This window comes from Saccostrea cucullata, unplaced genomic scaffold (assembly GCF_032062105.1).
Source record: "Saccostrea cucullata isolate Sc308-1 unplaced genomic scaffold, CSIRO_AGI_Scuc_v1 ctg626, whole genome shotgun sequence".
In the NCBI taxonomy this organism is placed as follows: domain Eukaryota; kingdom Metazoa; phylum Mollusca; class Bivalvia; order Ostreida; family Ostreidae; genus Saccostrea; species Saccostrea cuccullata.
Window position 1 is genome coordinate 225,943 of NW_026931150.1, and position 19,252 is coordinate 245,194.

General features: G+C 37.5%; 1 protein-coding gene across 1 annotated transcript; it reads right to left on the reverse strand.

Annotated features, from left to right (window-relative positions):
• Positions 1–513: 513 nt before the first annotated feature.
• LOC134231588 (potassium voltage-gated channel subfamily A member 3-like) lies at positions 514–17,059 on the reverse strand. The gene is made up of 2 exons (XM_062713569.1): positions 16,487–17,059; positions 514–1,649 (listed from the first exon to the last, which is right to left on the reverse strand). Exons 1-2 carry the CDS (start codon positions 16,928–16,930, stop codon positions 684–686), a joined length of 1,410 nt encoding a protein of 469 aa, XP_062569553.1. The 5' UTR covers positions 16,931–17,059; the 3' UTR covers positions 514–683.
• Between the last annotated feature and the right edge of the window lie 2,193 nt (positions 17,060–19,252).

Here is a 19,252-nt window from a genome sequence, read left to right on the forward strand (position 1 = left end):
AACCGCATATACTTTTCTTTTTTCCTTCAGCGGGCGACACAAGATTCTCTGAATAAGCTTGTTTTCACAGCATCTCACTAATTGAAGTTTAGATATTCTTATGACTGTCATCCTTTATGGTAGATTGCACTTCTCCAAATTAATGAAAATACAACAAAATCTCCATTGATCTTATTAAGTCTTTTGTTCTTTTGCCCTCCTGGGAGAAATTAAGACCAATCAAATTTCAAAATGGTGTAAAAGCGTATTTTGCTAATGCTTACTTAACTTGCCAAAATAAAAAAAAATTGCACCCATTTTCAAATACTTTACAATCTGCAAAAAATCATCATTTGGAAGTTTGAATACTGATTTTATCAACTGAGAGAGAAAAAGAAATTAACTAGAATTTTCGTCAACAAAAATAAATCAAAGGGCTCTTATGTAAAACTTTCCATTTTTTTATTAGATTCATTATAGCACAAAATAGCTCTTTTTTTAAAAAATAAAGATAGTCTGGTGATATATAATAATCATACCAAAGGCATCTATATACAATTGCAGATCCAAAAATAACCATAAAATACACGATGAAACTATATGAGTCAAAAATCACGTAAGTATATACATTAAAAACATGATTAAAATTCCTCGATGATCACGAAAAAGTATTTTGCTTTATTTTGCTCCGCGGCCTTTTAAGATCATTCTGAAGAAAACGTTACCTCTGTGTCATCGGAAGTGACTTTTCGTTTGAGTTCGCTTGGTTTCTTTGGGGCTGGAATGGTCACGGATTCAAGTTCTGCAAACTGGTACAAGAATAAAAAGGTATTCACAAAAATGGGTATCACGAGCGACAGCATGATGACCCCTGATACAGCACAAACACAACCCAACAATTTTCCTGCTATTGTCTTTGGAATCATATCACCGTACCCCACCGTTGTCATGGTGATCAATGTCCACCACCAGGCGTCCGGTATGCTTCGAAAATCTTCTGATAGTTCAAAAAAGAAAACAAGGTTAGAGAAAATCATCAGACCAATGAAAATGTACATGATAATGATGCAGAGGTCCTTCTTTCCAACCTTGACTGAGTAGTTTAGGACTTTAAAGGCAAGCACGTGACGCATAACTCGGACAATTCTGAGAACACGAAACATTTGAACGTACAATAATAAGGACCAAGCGGTTCCATTATAATCTATTTCCAAGAAGTGGAGAACGAAACGACAATAGCTGGCCAAAAGAAGCAGAATTTCAACAATATTCATCAAGCCACACGTGTACGCGAGTAATGCAGGGCAGGTAAGAATTCGCATCACCTGCTCAGCGGTGAAGAAAATGGTGGTGGCGATTTCTATGTAGAAGAACACGGTCGTTCCTTGGTCAATTGTCTGCTGCAAAGAGGGGATCTTCTTGTGCACGGATTCTGGAAAAATACTAGTCATAAAATCCGAACCATCGCGTTCAATAGACTTGTTCAGACTTACTGCCAAACTTTTTGAGGATGTGAGTTTGTCGTACAGAAGCTTGCAGTAGTCAGGGGGAGGAGAAGCCGTGGGTACTGCCTCAGGTGGAGCCTCTTTTACTCGGAATTCAGGTAACGTGCTAATGGCAACTCCGAAGATCGACAGTAAAATGAAACTCGTAGACACGAAGAAATAGATCTGAAAAATAAAATATTAAATTGGAATTAAAAACTTGTTTTTCAAATGTTTTTATCTTTAATTCATGTTAAATATGAAGTGTGGAGCTTAAAGGCGGCAAGATAAGCTGGGACCGCTTCATGCTTGAGTGAAAGTGAACGCCGGGTTCAGAGCTGACACCGAGCGAACACACGGCGAACCAAAGATCGCACCAAAAGCACACCCATATTTTTTAACAACAGACCCAAAGAAAACGCAAGGGGAACCCGAAGTTCGCTTTGATGGTTCGCTCTGTTGTTACCTATACGTTATGTTTGGACTATACTGTACCTGGCGAAATTGAAAACATTGTCACAACTAAATTAATGGATCTCTTTAACCCCCCCCCCCCCCCCCCCGAAATGTTGAACTAATTTGCACATCGCCTTTGCCTTAAGAAGCCTGCTCACTTTTTTGAGCTTACATGTAAATTTTATTTTATTTCCGGACGTGAAGACCAGGCCCCGGGTCCATCTCAGTATCGTTTTTCTACTTTTAGTTCCTTTAGTGTGAGACTGAGATCAAGAGCAAGATCATCTGAGTTTTATGGCCCCAGAGGTAGTCCCTGGGGTGAGATGGTATAAAGTGAGTTCCCCTTGTCGCAATAGGTTTTGGCACGAAAAATATCTCGGTGCTAATAGTCCGTAAGTACAAGTACTGCTATGACTCTGCAATCCTCCACTTTCAAGTGTTGGTGTCGGAATATGAAAGAAAACTTCTTGAAGGGTGTTGAACAAACAAACCCTTTTTAGGTTTTATTTAAAACTTAAGAGTCATTCACTTCAGGCCGTTAGGGAGTAACCATGTTTTTCATAGAAACAGATACTTGATTTGAACCGAACATGAGAAGATGACTGTGTTTAATTTATCGGTTATAAGGGTTACTGTTTGCTATCCGAGACAAATTTAACATGAAAGGAGAGAAAATATTAATGCAGGTATCATGTTTATTAGATCTATATCTGATACAATCCTGAAAGACATTAAAAGGATTAAAATTTATCGGCTAAATCTTTTATAAAGTTAAAAAATAATGCATTATACTAAAATAAAATAAATATCCAAAATTATAATTATATAGAAAAACATTTGATACTTGGGCACCATGATTAGATTAATGAAAGTTCGAATCAACCAAATACATAGAGTAATTTTGTATTTGCCTATCACTTTTGTTTAAAAGTTTCAGACTTTCTAAGGAAAAGAAGTTGTATTTGGACCATAGCTAAGTTGGGTTTACTGTTGCTTCCTCTGTACATGCCAGCAAATTAAGACTGAACACCGGCATCTGCAAAGACACGTTACATGATTCGATCACCACGCTGAAAAAAAAAAACCCTGGTGAATTTAACTAGTGTGTCTCGTAAAGCATTTGTCGTGATTAGTAAACTTTCAGTTTACTGGTGAAGATAGTGTGTTGTGGAACGGGGATCGTATAGATAACTATATACCTAGTGAAACTTACTCATCAATTCTAGATTTACTTATCTTATCTATTGTAAATATACCCAATACCTAGTAAAACTACTCTTAAGGTAGTGATTGTATGGACAGTAAATTTACTAGTTTTCTTAGTGACTTTACCTGGTTATTTTTTATCAGTGCACGGTGGTATGGTAAACCAAAATCGAACATCTTTATCCCAAACTCGATGGAGTCGCCTGCGTGGAACAGTGATTAGAGTGTCTTCTCTAGAGTTGCGAAGTAAGGAGTTGATCCTTACGTCGCGGGTTTGAATCCCACTGTGGGAGGTGGAGACCGATCCTTCGGATGAGACCGTATAAACCGAGGTCTCGTGTCGCAGTAGGTACTGGCACAAAAAAGATCCTCACTGCTCAATGGCCCTCAGTGCTGAGCATAGGACAAATTTTGCAGCTCTCCACCGGTTAGTGGTGGCGTCTCCATATGAGTGAAAACATTCTCGAGAGGGATGTTAAACGGCATACAATCAACCAACCGACCAAACTCAATGGCCCCATGAACAGCACAATTTTAGAGGAATCTCAAGAGATATCAAGCGTAATATACTTTTTAAAAAAATAAGTGGTTGAGATTTTATCACTTGACATATCCATGATATTTGAAATTCTAATAGTAGCGACACAAAGTTCAGTTGTATTTCCTATGAAACAAATTGAAAAGGAATTGTTCGGTAGATGTAAGCAGCCTAGGAATCATTTTCATGGGCGAAGATAAGTACCAATCACAATTCTTTTTCCATTAATCTACATCTTTACCGCATACAGTTATCCGACCAAGGGGTCCAGAGAAACAACTTTTAGAATAATCCTTTTTATGACTTTCAGAAAAGACGGTTATTGTATACATGTATAGCGGTATTGGTCTGGATGCAAATTTTTCGCACAGAAGCTTACACGACAAAATCATTAACGACGAATTAATTTCCGCATTAATTCCAGATCATACACAAATCTATTAAATCTCTCGTATGTTTTTTTTTATTTTCATTCTTTTTGATTATTTTTTACTGTTTCAAACTAAAAAGCATGTTCGTGTTAATTATCCTACGTACATTTACATATCTATTCAGCTATGATATTATATGATATACCGGTATTTTGTGTATCGTCGGATTCAAGAGAATGTAAAGACGAAGTGAGTCCCTTCACTTTCTTTTCTGCTGAAATGTTGGGAAAGTGATAACCTAATCAAAAGAGGTACATTAAGATATACATTAAACATTAAGATGACGCCCTTTTACTACAAATCGGAGAAAAGCAAGATGTGTTTGTGAAACACTGATGCCCCCTGTGGCTGTATTATGCAAAGATTGAAGTTTTTCAAATGTAAATCAGAATCCAAGATCAACATTCTTGGTATCCAGAGAAAGGTCTTATCTCAAGGAATACACATGTGAAATATTTAAGTCCTAGTTCTAAGTTTTCAAAACTTATGGCCATGGTTAAAGTTTTTGAAAAGTGGGTCAAACTCTGAGGTCAAGGTAAAAAAAAATATTTATATCCATCGAAAGGTCTTGTCTCAATAAATACCCGTATGAAGTATGAATACCCTAGCAGCAACTGTTCAAAAGTTATGGCCAAGGTTAAAGTTCCATATTTGTTTGTAAAAGTGTGCCAAACTCGAATGTCAAGAGGTTAAATTCGGTGAAACCCGAAAAAAAGTCTTGTTACAAGGAATAAACCTTTGAAATGTGAAAGTCATAGCTCCACCAATTCAATGGGCAAGGTTAAAGTTTTGGCGGGTTAACAGACAGACAACGAGACAGACAGATGGTCATGGCAAAAACTATATAATTCCGAATAATCTTCAGTAGCGGGAGCATAAGTCAAAAATGAACAGATGCGAGTAGATGGACGCGATGAAGGATACGGCGACCATTAACTTCGTTTTCCCCTGAATCCAGCATACACAGAAAGAATTTGCATAGTGGAATAAAATGAAAATGAACTCTGGAATGGAATTATGAAATAGTTGTAAAAACAGACGCTATTGCTAGAACAAATTACCAGCATATAAGAATTTAATATTGTTGATGTAAAAAGAAAATACATGTAACATCAAAAATATGTCGGTTGCGACGGACGAAACCTAAGATCGTGTTAAAATGTATTATATACGGCACTATATCTGGATGTAGTCTATTATCAAAGATTTAGAGCAGTAAAGTGACATTATTTTTTCATATTTGTTGACATATTGGTGCCGTCTTGTATCCTGTCAGCTAATGCTTAGTATTCTGTTTGTTTCTTTTTTTCAAATCCGCAATTAAGTCTTCATATTTCTGTGGGGAAAACGATTTTTATTTGCCTGTTAAATCTTTTTGACTACGCTGTTGAACTGTAAAGTTGTTCAAGATTTTGTTTATTATGATTTTTTTGCATAATATTTGTTGCATCCAATTTAATGTTTTCTATATATTGTCTTCGTATTACGGTATGTTCTGATATTGTGAGTGGTGTTTTTGTTGGTAGATATCCCTTATATGATTTCAAGATTCCAAAAGCGTTTCAAAGCTTAGGAATTACTGCGATCCACTGTTTTCTCTGTTAGTCCTGATAAAGGATATCCTAATGTAGATTTCCCTCTCCTCGAATTAATTGGTCATGCACATCACTTCACTAGTTAGCTGCACCAATCAACGATAGTAGAGAAAATTATAAGTGCCTTCAATCAGAGCTTTAAATGTAATCGGTGATAAGAGAAACGATATAGTCCTAGATTCACATCCTAAATGCCTCTGAATCATAAGTTGCTAACTGCAATATTTTTTCACTGGGAATCGAACCTTCCTTAGCACCACATTCCTCCCTTCTATTGACCCCAGATGGCAGCAACCCAGGATCTTTTCTTACCTGTCACTGACTGATATTTCTAATACTTATGTGACCTTTCTGAATTTTTAGTTAGAATGAAATCAGAAGTTTCTGTTTTTATCCTACACTATATCACTTACTGGAATCCCCTGTATCCTGTCTTTAAAAAAGTCTTTTGTCGCGAGGTAATTTTAGAGGAATAAATAAATGGTTTACAATAATGAGGCTTGATCAAGGACATTTGGTACAATATATTTGAAAAGAGAAAAGTCTCTAGAAGTTAACTAGTGTTTATTGAAGTAGGTTGATGATTGATGAAATGATGAAACATTGGCTTGAAGCGGGATGGCTGAAATTGAGTTAGGTACCTTGTGGTAAAAATAAGTAGGAATCGATGCCTTTTATACGAAACAAGTGCCTGTGGTTCATTTTCAGGGGGCCTCAACAAAAACCAATATAAACTATATTTTCCTATGTTTCGACTTAAGCTTACAATTAATACTTGAATCAAATATTTTATTCACAAAGAGTATTGATTTTAGTGGGACACTAAATTCTTGTGCCGGGTTCTTTTTCTTTTTACGGCGAAGACACAATCCAGGTTCCTTATTCCAGTATAAAATAGAAGCATCTCGCCCCGTCCTCTATGACCCATTTGTAAGACTACACGATATCTCGCCCTTATTTAGGATTACTGCACCTTGTATCTCCAAATCCTCTGGTTGACTTTTCACCAGATCTTTGACTTCAACCCAAGTCTTCCTAACTTCTCTCTCTAATACTGTTTTTGGCCACTTCTTTTCTAAATTCTTGTTCTCTTCTGTTCCCGGAATAACCAATGCTGTGCCTCGGCAGCGCTTTATATACCAAAGGGCTATATCTATCTAATCAAGATTTCGGTCAATTCCATTAGTCCAGATTAGATCACTGTTTGGAAGGCACATGCTCATTGTTGTTGTATCATTTATAACTCATTACAAAGTAGTGTTTTTCTTGGGATTAAAATTTTCCATGTTTCATCCTACTACACTGTAAAAACAGTATTAATATAACATCGCGTGTAAAAAAAAAATAGAGTAAACATTAGATACAAGAATAGAGTAAATATTAGATATCAAGTATCAATTATGGTATTCCAATAAATACATCTCTTAATTGAAACTTATGATTGCAACTGCCAACTGCCGCGAGCTGACACCGTGAATTATTGACTGCTACCGCTTTCACATATTATTGTAAATACATGTATTTATAGGTTTATAATTATAATAATGTTCGAACAAATTGTTTGTAAGTTATAATGTAACAACAAAGCAGACCTGGGCAGATCAGGAATATTTTTCCGCTTGGAGGGGGTTGGCGGAGGGTCTTTTTATTCGTCTCACTTGTTGACTGCATTTAAGCAAACGCAAAATTTGCTACAAAATGAACTTTCAAAACGAACATTTTCCTTTTATATAATTGCAGTAATGAATTCAGGATTTAACCTTTACGTACGGAATGACATTAGATAAAAATTTGTATTTACCAAGTACATGTATATGAATCTGTTTTCGTAGGCAGTGTCAACTCTATTTTTTTTTATCTCCATAGGATAATGAGGACGCGTACGTTTTTATTGGCTTGATACATATTTAGCACGTTTGTCTTATTGCTCACCGTTATATATTAGTTGTATAATTGTGTACATATAAAGTTGTGTCAAAAGGAGATACATGTAAATAGACCAACATGTGCCCATGGTTTAAAACTGAAAAATCTGTTTCTTATTCTCTCTGTCTCTCTCTCTTTCTCTCTCTCTATTGTATGTTGATTCTTTAACATTACTTCGAGAATTTTTACTCATTGACACGACACAATTGTCCGGTGTAACGACGAAAAGTGACCCATGTAGAATGGAGGTCATTTTTACCCCCTAGTCAATATTCTATGTAGAGAAATGACCCACTTGTTAGTAGAAATTATGGCATTCGGGTCATTTTTCTCGGTGAGGATTGTAGTAAAATGACCCTAAAGAATAATTTTGTGAAAAATATATAAAGCTCGCTTTTGATTCCAGTCTCACTTTTTCCAAAGGATTTAATAGTGAAAAAGCGAGACGGAGATCAAAAGTGAGCTTGTCTAAGTTTTATGGCCCCCGAGGCCTGAACTGTGCAAAAAAGTATTGTTAGTCTCTTCAAAGCTAATGAATCCCTTATTTTAATGTACATGCACATCTTTCCTCGCACAAATGAAATATTATAAGTACATGTAACAATATTAGTGCATACAGAAACAATGGACATAAAAGAGCAAAGAAGACCGGGTGAAGCGGGGACCGCCAATAATGGGAGTAAGACGACGAGGGGTGAAAGCCTTAGGGAAACCCAGCTCCGACTAGATCCCTTTTGACAACCACACAAACATTCACCATCGGACAATAGAACGTGAGAACAATGTATAGAGGAGAAGCATCAGCATAGATTGCGAGAAAAATGGAAGGATAACATCTGGACATTTTGGGAAACAGTGAGTGCAGATGGACAGGAGCTGGGAAGATGAGACTGGCCTCGGGCCAGACCATCATGTACAGCGAGGATAAAGAACTGCATGAGGTAGGAGTTATGATCAGCCAGCAGGCAATGAAGTCACTCATGGAATCGACACCTGTCAGTAAGAGAATCATAATAGCACGATTCTATTCAAGATACAGGAGTGTCGGTGATCCAAGCATATGCGCCAGATAATGAAAAGGAAGAGGAGGAGAAAGACCAATTCTATCAGGAGTTACAAGAGACCTTGGATGGATGTAATAAAAACGGCGTCATTATTATCATGGGGGACCTTAACGCCAAGGTCAGACCAATCACAGGAACACTATTTCCCTCACAAAGATATACACAAAGCAACATGGGTGTCTGCTACTGGAACAGCGAGAAACTAGATTGACCATCTCATCAGCGGACAGTGGAGATCTTCTATTTTTGACACTAAGGTTCAGAGGGGAGCGGATGCCAACAGCGACCATTACCTGGTGAAGACCCGAATCAGGCTACGACTCAGCACACACAAGAATAAGAACAAGTTGAAACCAAGATTGGATGTAGAACGCCTCAAAAACAATGAAGTAAAAGCAAAGTTCAATGACTATGTGAGGAAAAAATTAGAAGTGCTAAGGGAATAGACTGAAGATATCGAGAATATTCGGGAACAGCAGGAGATGACATATGTGAATTCAGCAGAGGAAGTACTTGGATACAGGAAAGGCAAAAGTAAACCTTGAATCAGCGAAAACACCTGGAAGGTGATAGATGAAAGTAAAGACAAAGATAGAGAGCACAAGATTAGAAAGAGTTAAGACAATGATGAAGGAAAATTACAGGGAAAAAGACAAAGCAGTCAAGAAAAGTACGAGAGAGGACAAGAGGAGATGGATGGCAGAGAAAGCTGAGCGAGCACAGAAAGCAGCCGAGAACAGAAGGCAGAAGGAACTGTACAGCATAGTAAAACAGCTGACAAGAAAGAGTAATAAACAAACAGCAGCGGTGAAGAGCAAAGATGGAGAGCTGCTGAAAAATAAAGAAGCGAGGCTTGCCAGATGGAAGAAACATTTTGAGGAAGTACTCAATAGAGACACTCCAGAGTGACCACCACAAGATGGACATGATGAAGGAGAAGAGCTAGACATCTCAGTTGAGCCAACCACCTTGCAGGAAATAAGGACTGCACTGAAAACGCTTTGAAATGGGAAGGCCCCTGGAGCAGATCAAATAACTGCAGAAATGTTAAAGGCAGACCTTGATAAGAGCAGCCAGGAATTGAAGCACACCTTTGACCAGATATGGAAGAAGGAAAAAGTACCCAAAGAATGGACAAGCGGACTGATCTGTAAACTTCACAAGAGAGGCAACTTACAGGACTGCAGCAACTGGAGGGGAGTCACATTGCTGCCCCTAGCCAACAAAGCACTCAGCAGGATCATCATTTACAGAGTACAGACTGGAGTTGACCACACCCAGAGGAAAGAGCAGGCAGGGTTCCGGAGAGGGAGAGGGACTGTAAACCAGATCTTCATCCTCGGGAACATCCTAGAGCAAGTCAACGAGTGGAATGCTACACTGTACTTTTGGACTTTGATAAAGCTTTCGACTCGGTGCACAAAGACAGTTTTTGGGTCATCATGAAGAAATATGGAATACTCAGAAAACTGATTTTGATGGTCAAAACCCTGTATGACAAATTTCAGTGCTCTGTGATTGATGACAACAAGACCACAGACCCTTTTCCTGTGATGACTGGTGTTAAACAAGGATGCTGTATGTCAGGCTTCTTGTTCCTCCTAGTAATAGACTGGGTGATGCAACAGACTGTCAGAGGATAGAGAACAGGAATTAGATGGGACTTCACCACTATGCTTGAAAACCTCGACTTTGCAGACGACATTGTCATAAGCATTGAAACATCTTCAGTCTAAGACAACAAAACTGGAAGAACATTCTGCAAAAGTTGGATTGAAGCTGAATGCTAAGAAATGCAAAGTGATGAAGATAAATAGCAAGAGTGAAATCAGCCTGACAGTTGGAAACGGTGAAGCCGAAGAGGTGGACAGTTTCAGTTACCTCGGCGCCAATGTCACCAAGGATGGAGGAGGAACTGCTGATATCAGGAAGAGGATAGCACTGGCTGACGCATCCTTCAGGAGGCTAGCCAACATCTGGAACGCTACAGACAACAGTAAAAAGACAAAAGTCTCCCTCTTGAAGAGCCTGGTCCTCTCTGTATTATTATATGGATGCGAGACATGGAAGCTTAGCAAGACAGAGAAAAAGAAAATTGACATCTTTGAGACCAAGTGCCCCAGAAGGATCCTTAAGGTCAAATGGCAGTAGCATATCTCAAACAAGACAGTTCTGGAGATGGCAGAAAGCATCGGTGGCAAGGTAAGGAGGAAGAGATGGAATTAAATCGGCCACTTGCTTACAAAGGATCCAACAGATAACCGTGTTGTGGCCCTCGGGTGGACGCCTAAAGGGAGAAGGAAGCAAGGTCGCCCCAAGACAACATGGCGATGGATGGTGGAGGTGGAGCGAAACAATGCTGGCTGGAAATCCTGGAACACGGCACGCCGTGCAGCCTCAAACCGACCCCAGTGGAGAAGAGATGTCCAGGCCTTGTGTGCCTCCTTGCACGAAGAGAATTAAGCTTTAGGTACATTTTAAAGTATAAAAATATCAGGAGACATAGACATCTATATTCCCCATCCCCAGGATTAATGCGTATCACATCTCATTTCATAAGGTTTTATTATATAAAAAAGAAGGGGGTCAAATTTATTCAACGTGTGTGGAGTCGTAGAATAACCGGCCTGTAGGGGTTTTCTACGTTCGAAAAATGACCCTACTTGTAGAATATTGACAAGGGGGTCATATTTCTACGTAGAAAAATGATCCCTTACTCAATATTCTACTTGGTCACATTTCGTCGTTACGTGGCGACTGGCTGCAAATTTAGATCTGTATTGGACACTTACGGCCTTTGAGCAATGAGGGATCTGTTTCATGCCATAACTTGACCGGTTCCTACATAGACGCCGCTTCTACTACGATCAAAGCGTGGTTGAAATCGTGGCCGATCGTGACAAATCGCAGAAAAAATAAGCGCAGTATGATCGCAGTAGGGTTTTCATGATCGAAGAGCTCTACACTCTCGCCACTCTTATTTTGAACATGATTAAAACAAGCATAGCGGGGTCGTGGCCAACAAGAATCGGGGTAAAGTCATAAAAAGAGCGTAGTAGAGGCGCCGTATTCGTACAAGCAGAGAGGAAGCATCGTGGAGAGATCGTGATCGTAGTAAAAGCGCAATAAAAGCGTAGGAACTTATCAAGTACACTCCTACAACTTTCCTACTACGTTCTTACTACGTGTCCACTACGATCTCTCTACGTTCCTGACGATCCTACGAAGACCTACAATAACCTTGACGACCATTTGCATTTGAGACTTCGGATTTTTCACATATTGTAAAGAACGTGAAAAATTTGCAATTGCAAGATATATATGCATCATCGCCAAAATCGTACTAAAAGCGTTATACAAACGAAACATGATGGGCACCACCGTAGCGATATCGTCGTACAGTCGTCTAGGTCTTCGGCATCGGGTGACATAAGACTCCAGGGCTTTCCTGTCACCGAGGGGCAAATATTCTGGTATAGTCGCCCGAGAAGCCATGTGGTATATGTTATATGACATTTTTAAAATTAAAAGAAAATTTAAAATCATTCAAAATCGTTAAAATTTACACAAATAATCCAAAAATGCCTTCTTGACGTTAAGAAATACGCTGTGTTGTTTACTTTTGCTTAGCAACCGACGTCATAAAATCTCGAACCCGAACTAAAATGCGTAACGTAAAAACACGTGAACGTGATCTAAAGGGTGACATAACCGTTTCCGTCGGGGGTGACATAACTGTTTCCGGTGTGACTCAGCATTTTTCAGGGTTTATAGCGAAACTTATTACATTTGTGATATAATAAGAAAACTTATTCAAAAATGTTATATAGTATGATATTGAATGTAGTCGCGGCAGCGTTGCGTAAACCCAGTACTTAAACGCGGTCGCTGGACGGCAACAGTTTACGCAACATCGTAGTAGAAGGGTGTTACCAGTGCGTTTGACGTAGAGGCATCTTAGTACGGTCGTAATGAATACTATAATTTGCCAATTTGATTTAGATGCCGATCGGTTTGGCGATCCGCCCAGATCCAAAACTTTTTCAGATCGTGGCTCGATCGGGATGATCGTCGTAAAGTCGCAGCTCTGTGTGAACGTGGGCTTATTGTGACACGGGGCCTCTGTTAAATATAGTATGGCTCTCAATGTCCCTATTGGGATTTGATCCGGCGACGTAAAAATTAGCTACCAAATCTGTGATTCTAACCACTGCGCCACACGGACGGTTGCAATCAATATAAGGAATTCAAAATAATGTAAACAAATGTGAAGAAACTTTTTTACTGAACCATTAAACGTGGGTTTATGATAATAAATGAATTAGAAAAACATGTGGTTAGGCCAAAATAAAAAATACCTTTGTTTCCCCTAACGCGACCGACTCAACTAAATCGCACCGACTGAAAAGATTTTTTGAATATGATAATTTCATAATTTTTTTTTATTGTTAACCAAGTTTTATAAAATACAATTTCATCAAAATCAGTTTTTATCAAACCGGCCGACATTGTTTTACTGTGATTTTCAAGCATTTGTTGGAAACGAAATGACGCCCAGATGTGATTACAGGGCATTAGCTCTTTATAAAACAATGGCGACGTCTCAATCTTATGCTTTTAGCAGGAATTGGAATTGGAATTCTTCACTCTTGAAACAATTCGGTAACAAAATTACCATGACTAATTAAGAGTGTTTCGGAGGTGTCTTGGCGTCTACATAGGAGTGAATAAATTTTCGAAAGGGACGTTAAACAACAAACAAATAAACCTGTATTTGAATTTAAGGTACGTAATACAGGGTAAGGCCCGCCTCATGAGTAGATGAGGGGCCCATCTAGTGAACACATCATTCAATTTCACTGCATTTTATTTAATTTGAGTTTTGATCTAATAACCAATTCATCTATGTTCCTATGTTTACTACAGTATATGCCATTATGGAACCATAGGAGTTGTTGTAAATATGTCTGCATATTCATCCTGATTAATATAATTCAGATGTCCTTTCTTTACGTTTCTTCATGCCTTTATTTAGTGATTAAACTTCGTGACTATGACATTGTATATAGCATTTGTATCATTTGTAGATTCGGTTTGGTTTAATTAAATATTGTTAACATACTCTTTCCAAATAGTTTTGAAATCATGATTCAGCTTCCTGAGACGTTCAGTGTATTTTTCTTTAATTAGGCCCTTGAAGATTGGTTGTTTCTTTGCTTTTAATCCCTTCAAGATTTGTTTGGATGACATTTCCCATTGCTCCAAATTTAGACGTACTCAGCACTTTTTTGCCATTAAGCAGTGGGGGATCTTTTTTGAGCCAGCATCTTCTGCGACACTGGACATAAGTTTTTATGGTCCCCTTTGAAGGACCGTTTTCAACGTTACTCATAGGGATTTGAACCTGCGATTTAAAATTAGCCACTACCTTCTAAACTCAGGAGAAAAATGCTCCAAAACCACTGCAAATCTTATGGCCCTCAAAGTACATTGATCGTCTATAAGCTTTTAAGGCTGATGAAAGGTTTTAAAAAATATACTCGTATGGCTAGTCTTTGCGTATTTGAGAATCTTGTCTATTTTATTCAATTTATATTAATGTAATGGCGTGAGATATTTCACAAGTACAACTAAACAACAGTTGTAAATTAATCATGAATTTTGTTTTTAAACGGCATATGTACGATACTTAGCATTTTGTTCACAAATCGCTTTCTTTTGTATTTTTCTTATTTATAAAGGTTATTTTCCATTAAATTTTAGAATGTATTTTCAAAGCTGCTGTCAGAAAATAAAATTGTTTACCTACCTACCGACCCAACTTGAGAATTTAGGGTCGGGTTAGGGGAAACAAAGATATTTTTAATTCCGGCCTTATATGATAATAGATAAATTAAGAGAATATCAGTGTAACAAACTAAATTTAATCCCATAATATACCCCTATTGCGCAAGTGTAAATATTGTTCTTTATCCTGTGGGGAGCCACTCGATTTGTAATTTTTACCCGGGCTTATTGCTCAAAGAGCAATTGCCGGCTTATGTGATCCTGTTCAAGGCAGGATGTTGACCCCATAGTTGCCATTTTAAAGTTACGTGCAAAAATATAGCTCTTACTCTCAACCGCTTTTGAGATAATACAAACGCTAAATAAAGCAATAATAATAAAACGAAGTTTTATCTATATAAAATAAACATTAGTAGTAATGACTTTGAAAACTTCATAAGTCAAAGAACATATGTAGTTCATTAGCGTAAAGATTTTTGATAATCAGTGTTACCGTAGTTCTCTACACATACGAGGTAAAGCAGGAGAGGGAACCAGACTGGCCTGTTTGTTTACATTCAGCTGCGGTACCAGATTAATTCTGATTCTGACAAAATCGGACCGTGGTATTAGGATTGAAAAACTCACTGTCAGTGTCTTATCATTTAAATTGATAGTTTTAAAATAATTTTTTCATCAGAATATAAACGTGATTCATGTAAGAAATCCATTTTACTCTGTAAATGAGCCCGGCTCTCTGTACTTCTGAGTACTTTGATATCTACCTGAGAACTCGTGTTCGGGTAGTACCCGGGAAGTCACAGCCGAGATAAGACCTGTTTGGCTTGTTGTGTTGAAGTAGCTGGGGCGAGTACTCAACTGCATCAGGTATTTGAAAGTGCAATTTTTAAAATATGTTTTATTGTTTGAGTCTACACATGTAGTATGGTTGATTTATTATATTTTTCCCTAGGGTCCTAAACCCTCGGACTTTCGTCCCGTTTCGTAATTAACAGGTCTTGGGCGGGGCACTACAGCTAATTACATTGACAATAGCCTGTCGGCAGTCCAGGGTGTGAGGGAGAGGCTTGCAATGTGTAATGGTTTTGCAGTTACAGCGGCGAATGTGAGAGAGTGTACGACAGAGTACGGCAGCCCTGACGGACACCTCAGGACCAGCAATTAAAAGTTATGTGTTTAATATCTTGAATAACGAAATCACCTTTTTGAAATTATAACAAGCCAAAGTTAATCCAGACAGCATTGTGAAAGTTTATTATGTGTTATTTGTGAAATTATAATCAATTTGATTTGTGAAAGAAAAATACATTTACCAGAGGAAATTAAAAACCAGAACTCAAATCTTAAGCAAGGGTGAACGTGTACTACGTTTTAAAGGACACTCTCCAGGACTGACGTGCTGCTGATAGACATTTCATTTCTATATTTTTTAATTGTTTTTGTTGTAAAAATTTACTTTTGTTTTGTTAATTAAATTTTGTTAAAATTTCATTTGTTTTGTTTCCTTCATCAGTTCATTTATTCAAGTTCTTAAAGTGTATAATCCACATCTCAAAAATCAGTATACATACATGCAACACAATTCTTCATGATAAATATACAAGACGATCACATATTCCTTCGTAATTAGTTGTAATCCATTGGGACATGCACAGTTTTGGAATAACATATAGAATAGATTTCTGATAATCAATTCCGATACTAATTATCGCCAGATTAGAGAGTTTAATAACAATATTCATCATGTCACGGCTATTATTGGAAAAATCGTTTGTTTTGATGAATGTGATGCGTGACTCATAAAAAGTAAAAAGATCTAAAATGTATATCTTAACATCTCCAGCCATAGGAACCTGACGTTACTCATTTTTCTTTTCAAAAATGAAATATTATTACGTAGGTGGTATAATGTTTTTTTTATTAAAAGAAAAATAAGTAACGTCGGGTGCCTGAAAACTAAAGTTTGTTTTTACTGCATGTATATATAAGCAAGAATATAAAACTCGACTGGAAATCTCACCTTAGCAACAAGACAATCATCGTGATAGTTCAAGATGTTCCAGACTTTTTGAAAAATCTTCCTAGGAGAACTTTTTGGATAGGATTCATATTTCTCGGGCATACATGTACCAGAATTCTTGTAGTCCTTCAATAAGGCCTTTTCCCTATAGTGACTAGCCAAGCGGTTCAAACAACAGCGCTCCATTTTTTTGTGAGAAATCTCCCAGAAATCTAGTTCCTCTTTGAACTCTTCTGGGCAAGTAGAAATCGGCATATGAAGAATCCCCGTCAAATGAAAATCCAAAATAGCCTCGAAGGCTTTTTTCGGTCGATTTATGATGATTCTTTGGCTTGGGCATTCTCGCACCAAGTCCCTGATTTTTTCACAATGTCCCTCTGAAATATCTTCAATGGAAAAACAGTATTTTTGTCCTGTGACGTACACGAACAATTCGTTTACCATCTCGTTTTCGTATTTAATCTCGTTTGCTCAATTCAGTTGAAGTCGCAGTTATTAAAGTTATCTGTATTACACTGGATCAGTTGGCGAGCACGTTTCCATGGTTATATTGGGTATGCGCAAAGACGGGTTCAATTTTCCTCCAATCAGATTTCAAATAAAAACTTTTTTATTAAATTATATACTGTACATGTATTTTTTTTTCGTTCATTCGTTCTTGATATTTTTTAGATAAGATTTTCGTTTGCCATTAAGAATTAACTCTTCAATTCTTAAAATATTCTCTCAAACAAAATTAAGGCAAAACGTTATTCAAGAATACCAAAACGCAATCTTTTTTAAAAAAATTCATATCCAGGTTCAAATTCATAAAATTTATCCACAAAATGTGTTGAAGAGGTAAAAGCAAATGTTGAACTCTTTTGGGTTTTATTTAAAAAAAAATACTTCATTATACTGAGGTCCGGTAACTCCATAATGCCGAGAAATGGCAACTTTTGGACTAATTAATAGTATCATTTTTTTTCCAAAGAACTGTTAAAGGTATCAAGCAAATACATGTATTTATCAATTCCTTTTATATACTATGTAGTGGAAAATCGATAGATACGTTATAGTAGGATATACATGATGTATTATTGTGTAGCAAGTTTTATTGGATTTGAAAGAAAAAGATTGTACGAGGAGTAACGTTTTGAAATAATACGAATTCATATCTCCAGAAACCCTGACATTAATCTATAAACAGCTTTGTTCTTATTGAAATAGTAACGTTTGATATAAAATCGGACAAAACATTATTTGATGATTAGTCCTGAAAGGGAATCAATAGTTCCTCGATGAAAAAAGGATTCGAACGCATATACATTGTATATGGGAGAATTATGTACAAGTATTTAACTGAAGCTTACATCTAGCGAATTTTATCAGAATATGAATATATCTTTATTCTTTAGTGTAGTATTGTTCTGACAGATTTAAAGAAAAAAAAACACAGCTTTAACAATCACGTCATTAAAAAACTGTCAATAGAATAACGAGAGCTTTTGCTAAAAGTGCGCCAAGTATTTAAAAGGCTATTCTATTCTATAAAAATGCGTCTTTAAATAGCTTTTAAAAATGTCCAGGCCTGCTTTATGTCATTAGGAAGGCCATTCCACAAAAATGCTGCTGCCCAACTGAGCCGACGTTCACCATGTCTTTGTCCTGATTTTTGGCATAGCAAACCGCGATGTCGACTCAGATCGCAGAGATCTGGCGGGGTTGTATTCCATTCTAAGGTGGAGCTAACCCGTGTAACGATTGGTAGATATATGTCAAGATGATTTTATTTTGTGGACGAAAATAAACAGATATCCAATGAAGATCAGCAAGAATAGGAGTGCTCCCGTTCCGATGATCTTGTAACTAGACGAGATGCAGTGTCCTGCAGTGTGCTCTTTAAAATTTCATAAAGAAGGCAGTTTCCATAGTCCATTCTGGCAGTGATTATGGAATTCACCATGATATTAAGGAATTCTTTTGTGAGAAAACGCCATATACATCCAATATTGCGTATTTGGAAATAGCATGACTTGACTACCGAGGATGCCTGTTTTTCCATAGTAAGGTGTTGATCAAAAAAGACACCTAGTTTTCACACATGGTACGCTTGCAATGATGTTATCACCAACTTCTAATTGCAATTTTAGCAGATGTTTCTGATGCTGCCTTGTGGTGAAAATTATTAACTCGGTCTTTTCTTGGTTCAGTTTATGTGGGTTCGATTTCTTCCAACCAATTTCACTAAGGCACGCTTCAAGTCGAGAGAAATAATTGTTCCATTTTTCCAGTGGTCTTATAATCATGAAGATTTGTGTTTCATCTGCACAGCAGTGATTTATCATTCCATTTTGATGGCATATGGTTCCAAAAGGTTAGGAGAAAAAGCAGTACAATTTCGGTCCTACAGATCCTTGTGGACACCAAAAGACAACTGCCTTGCATCTGATCGGACGGATCCAACTGATATTTTCTCTTCTTGAGGTACATGTAAGACTTGGTGCACTCAAGAGCACCATCGCGGAATCCATAAGACACAGTTAAGCACTGAAACAGTATCTTATGATCGTTGACATCAAAAGCAGCGGGCAAATCCAGAACGAGGACTGCTGAAAATTGTAGGTCCAGAGCTGTCACAATATCATTGTGGACCTTGATTAGGGCCGTTTCCGTGGAGTACCTAGGATGATATGCCGAGTGAAGTGGATCGTCAAGAGAGTTCGCATTTAAGTGGGCATCAATCCTACAAGTCACAACTTTAACCAAATATTTTTTTAGATAAAA

Bases quoted from the DNA above. Each gene is read 5' to 3' on its own strand.
- LOC134231588 (XM_062713569.1), bottom strand. From the start codon at position 16,930: ATGGTAAACGAATTGTTCGTGTACGTCACAGGACAAAAATACTGTTTT. The intron at 1,650-16,486 runs GTGAGATTTCCA...TTTATTTTTCAG, and splicing joins ATGATTGTCTTGTTGCTAAG to ATCTATTTCTTCGTGTCTAC.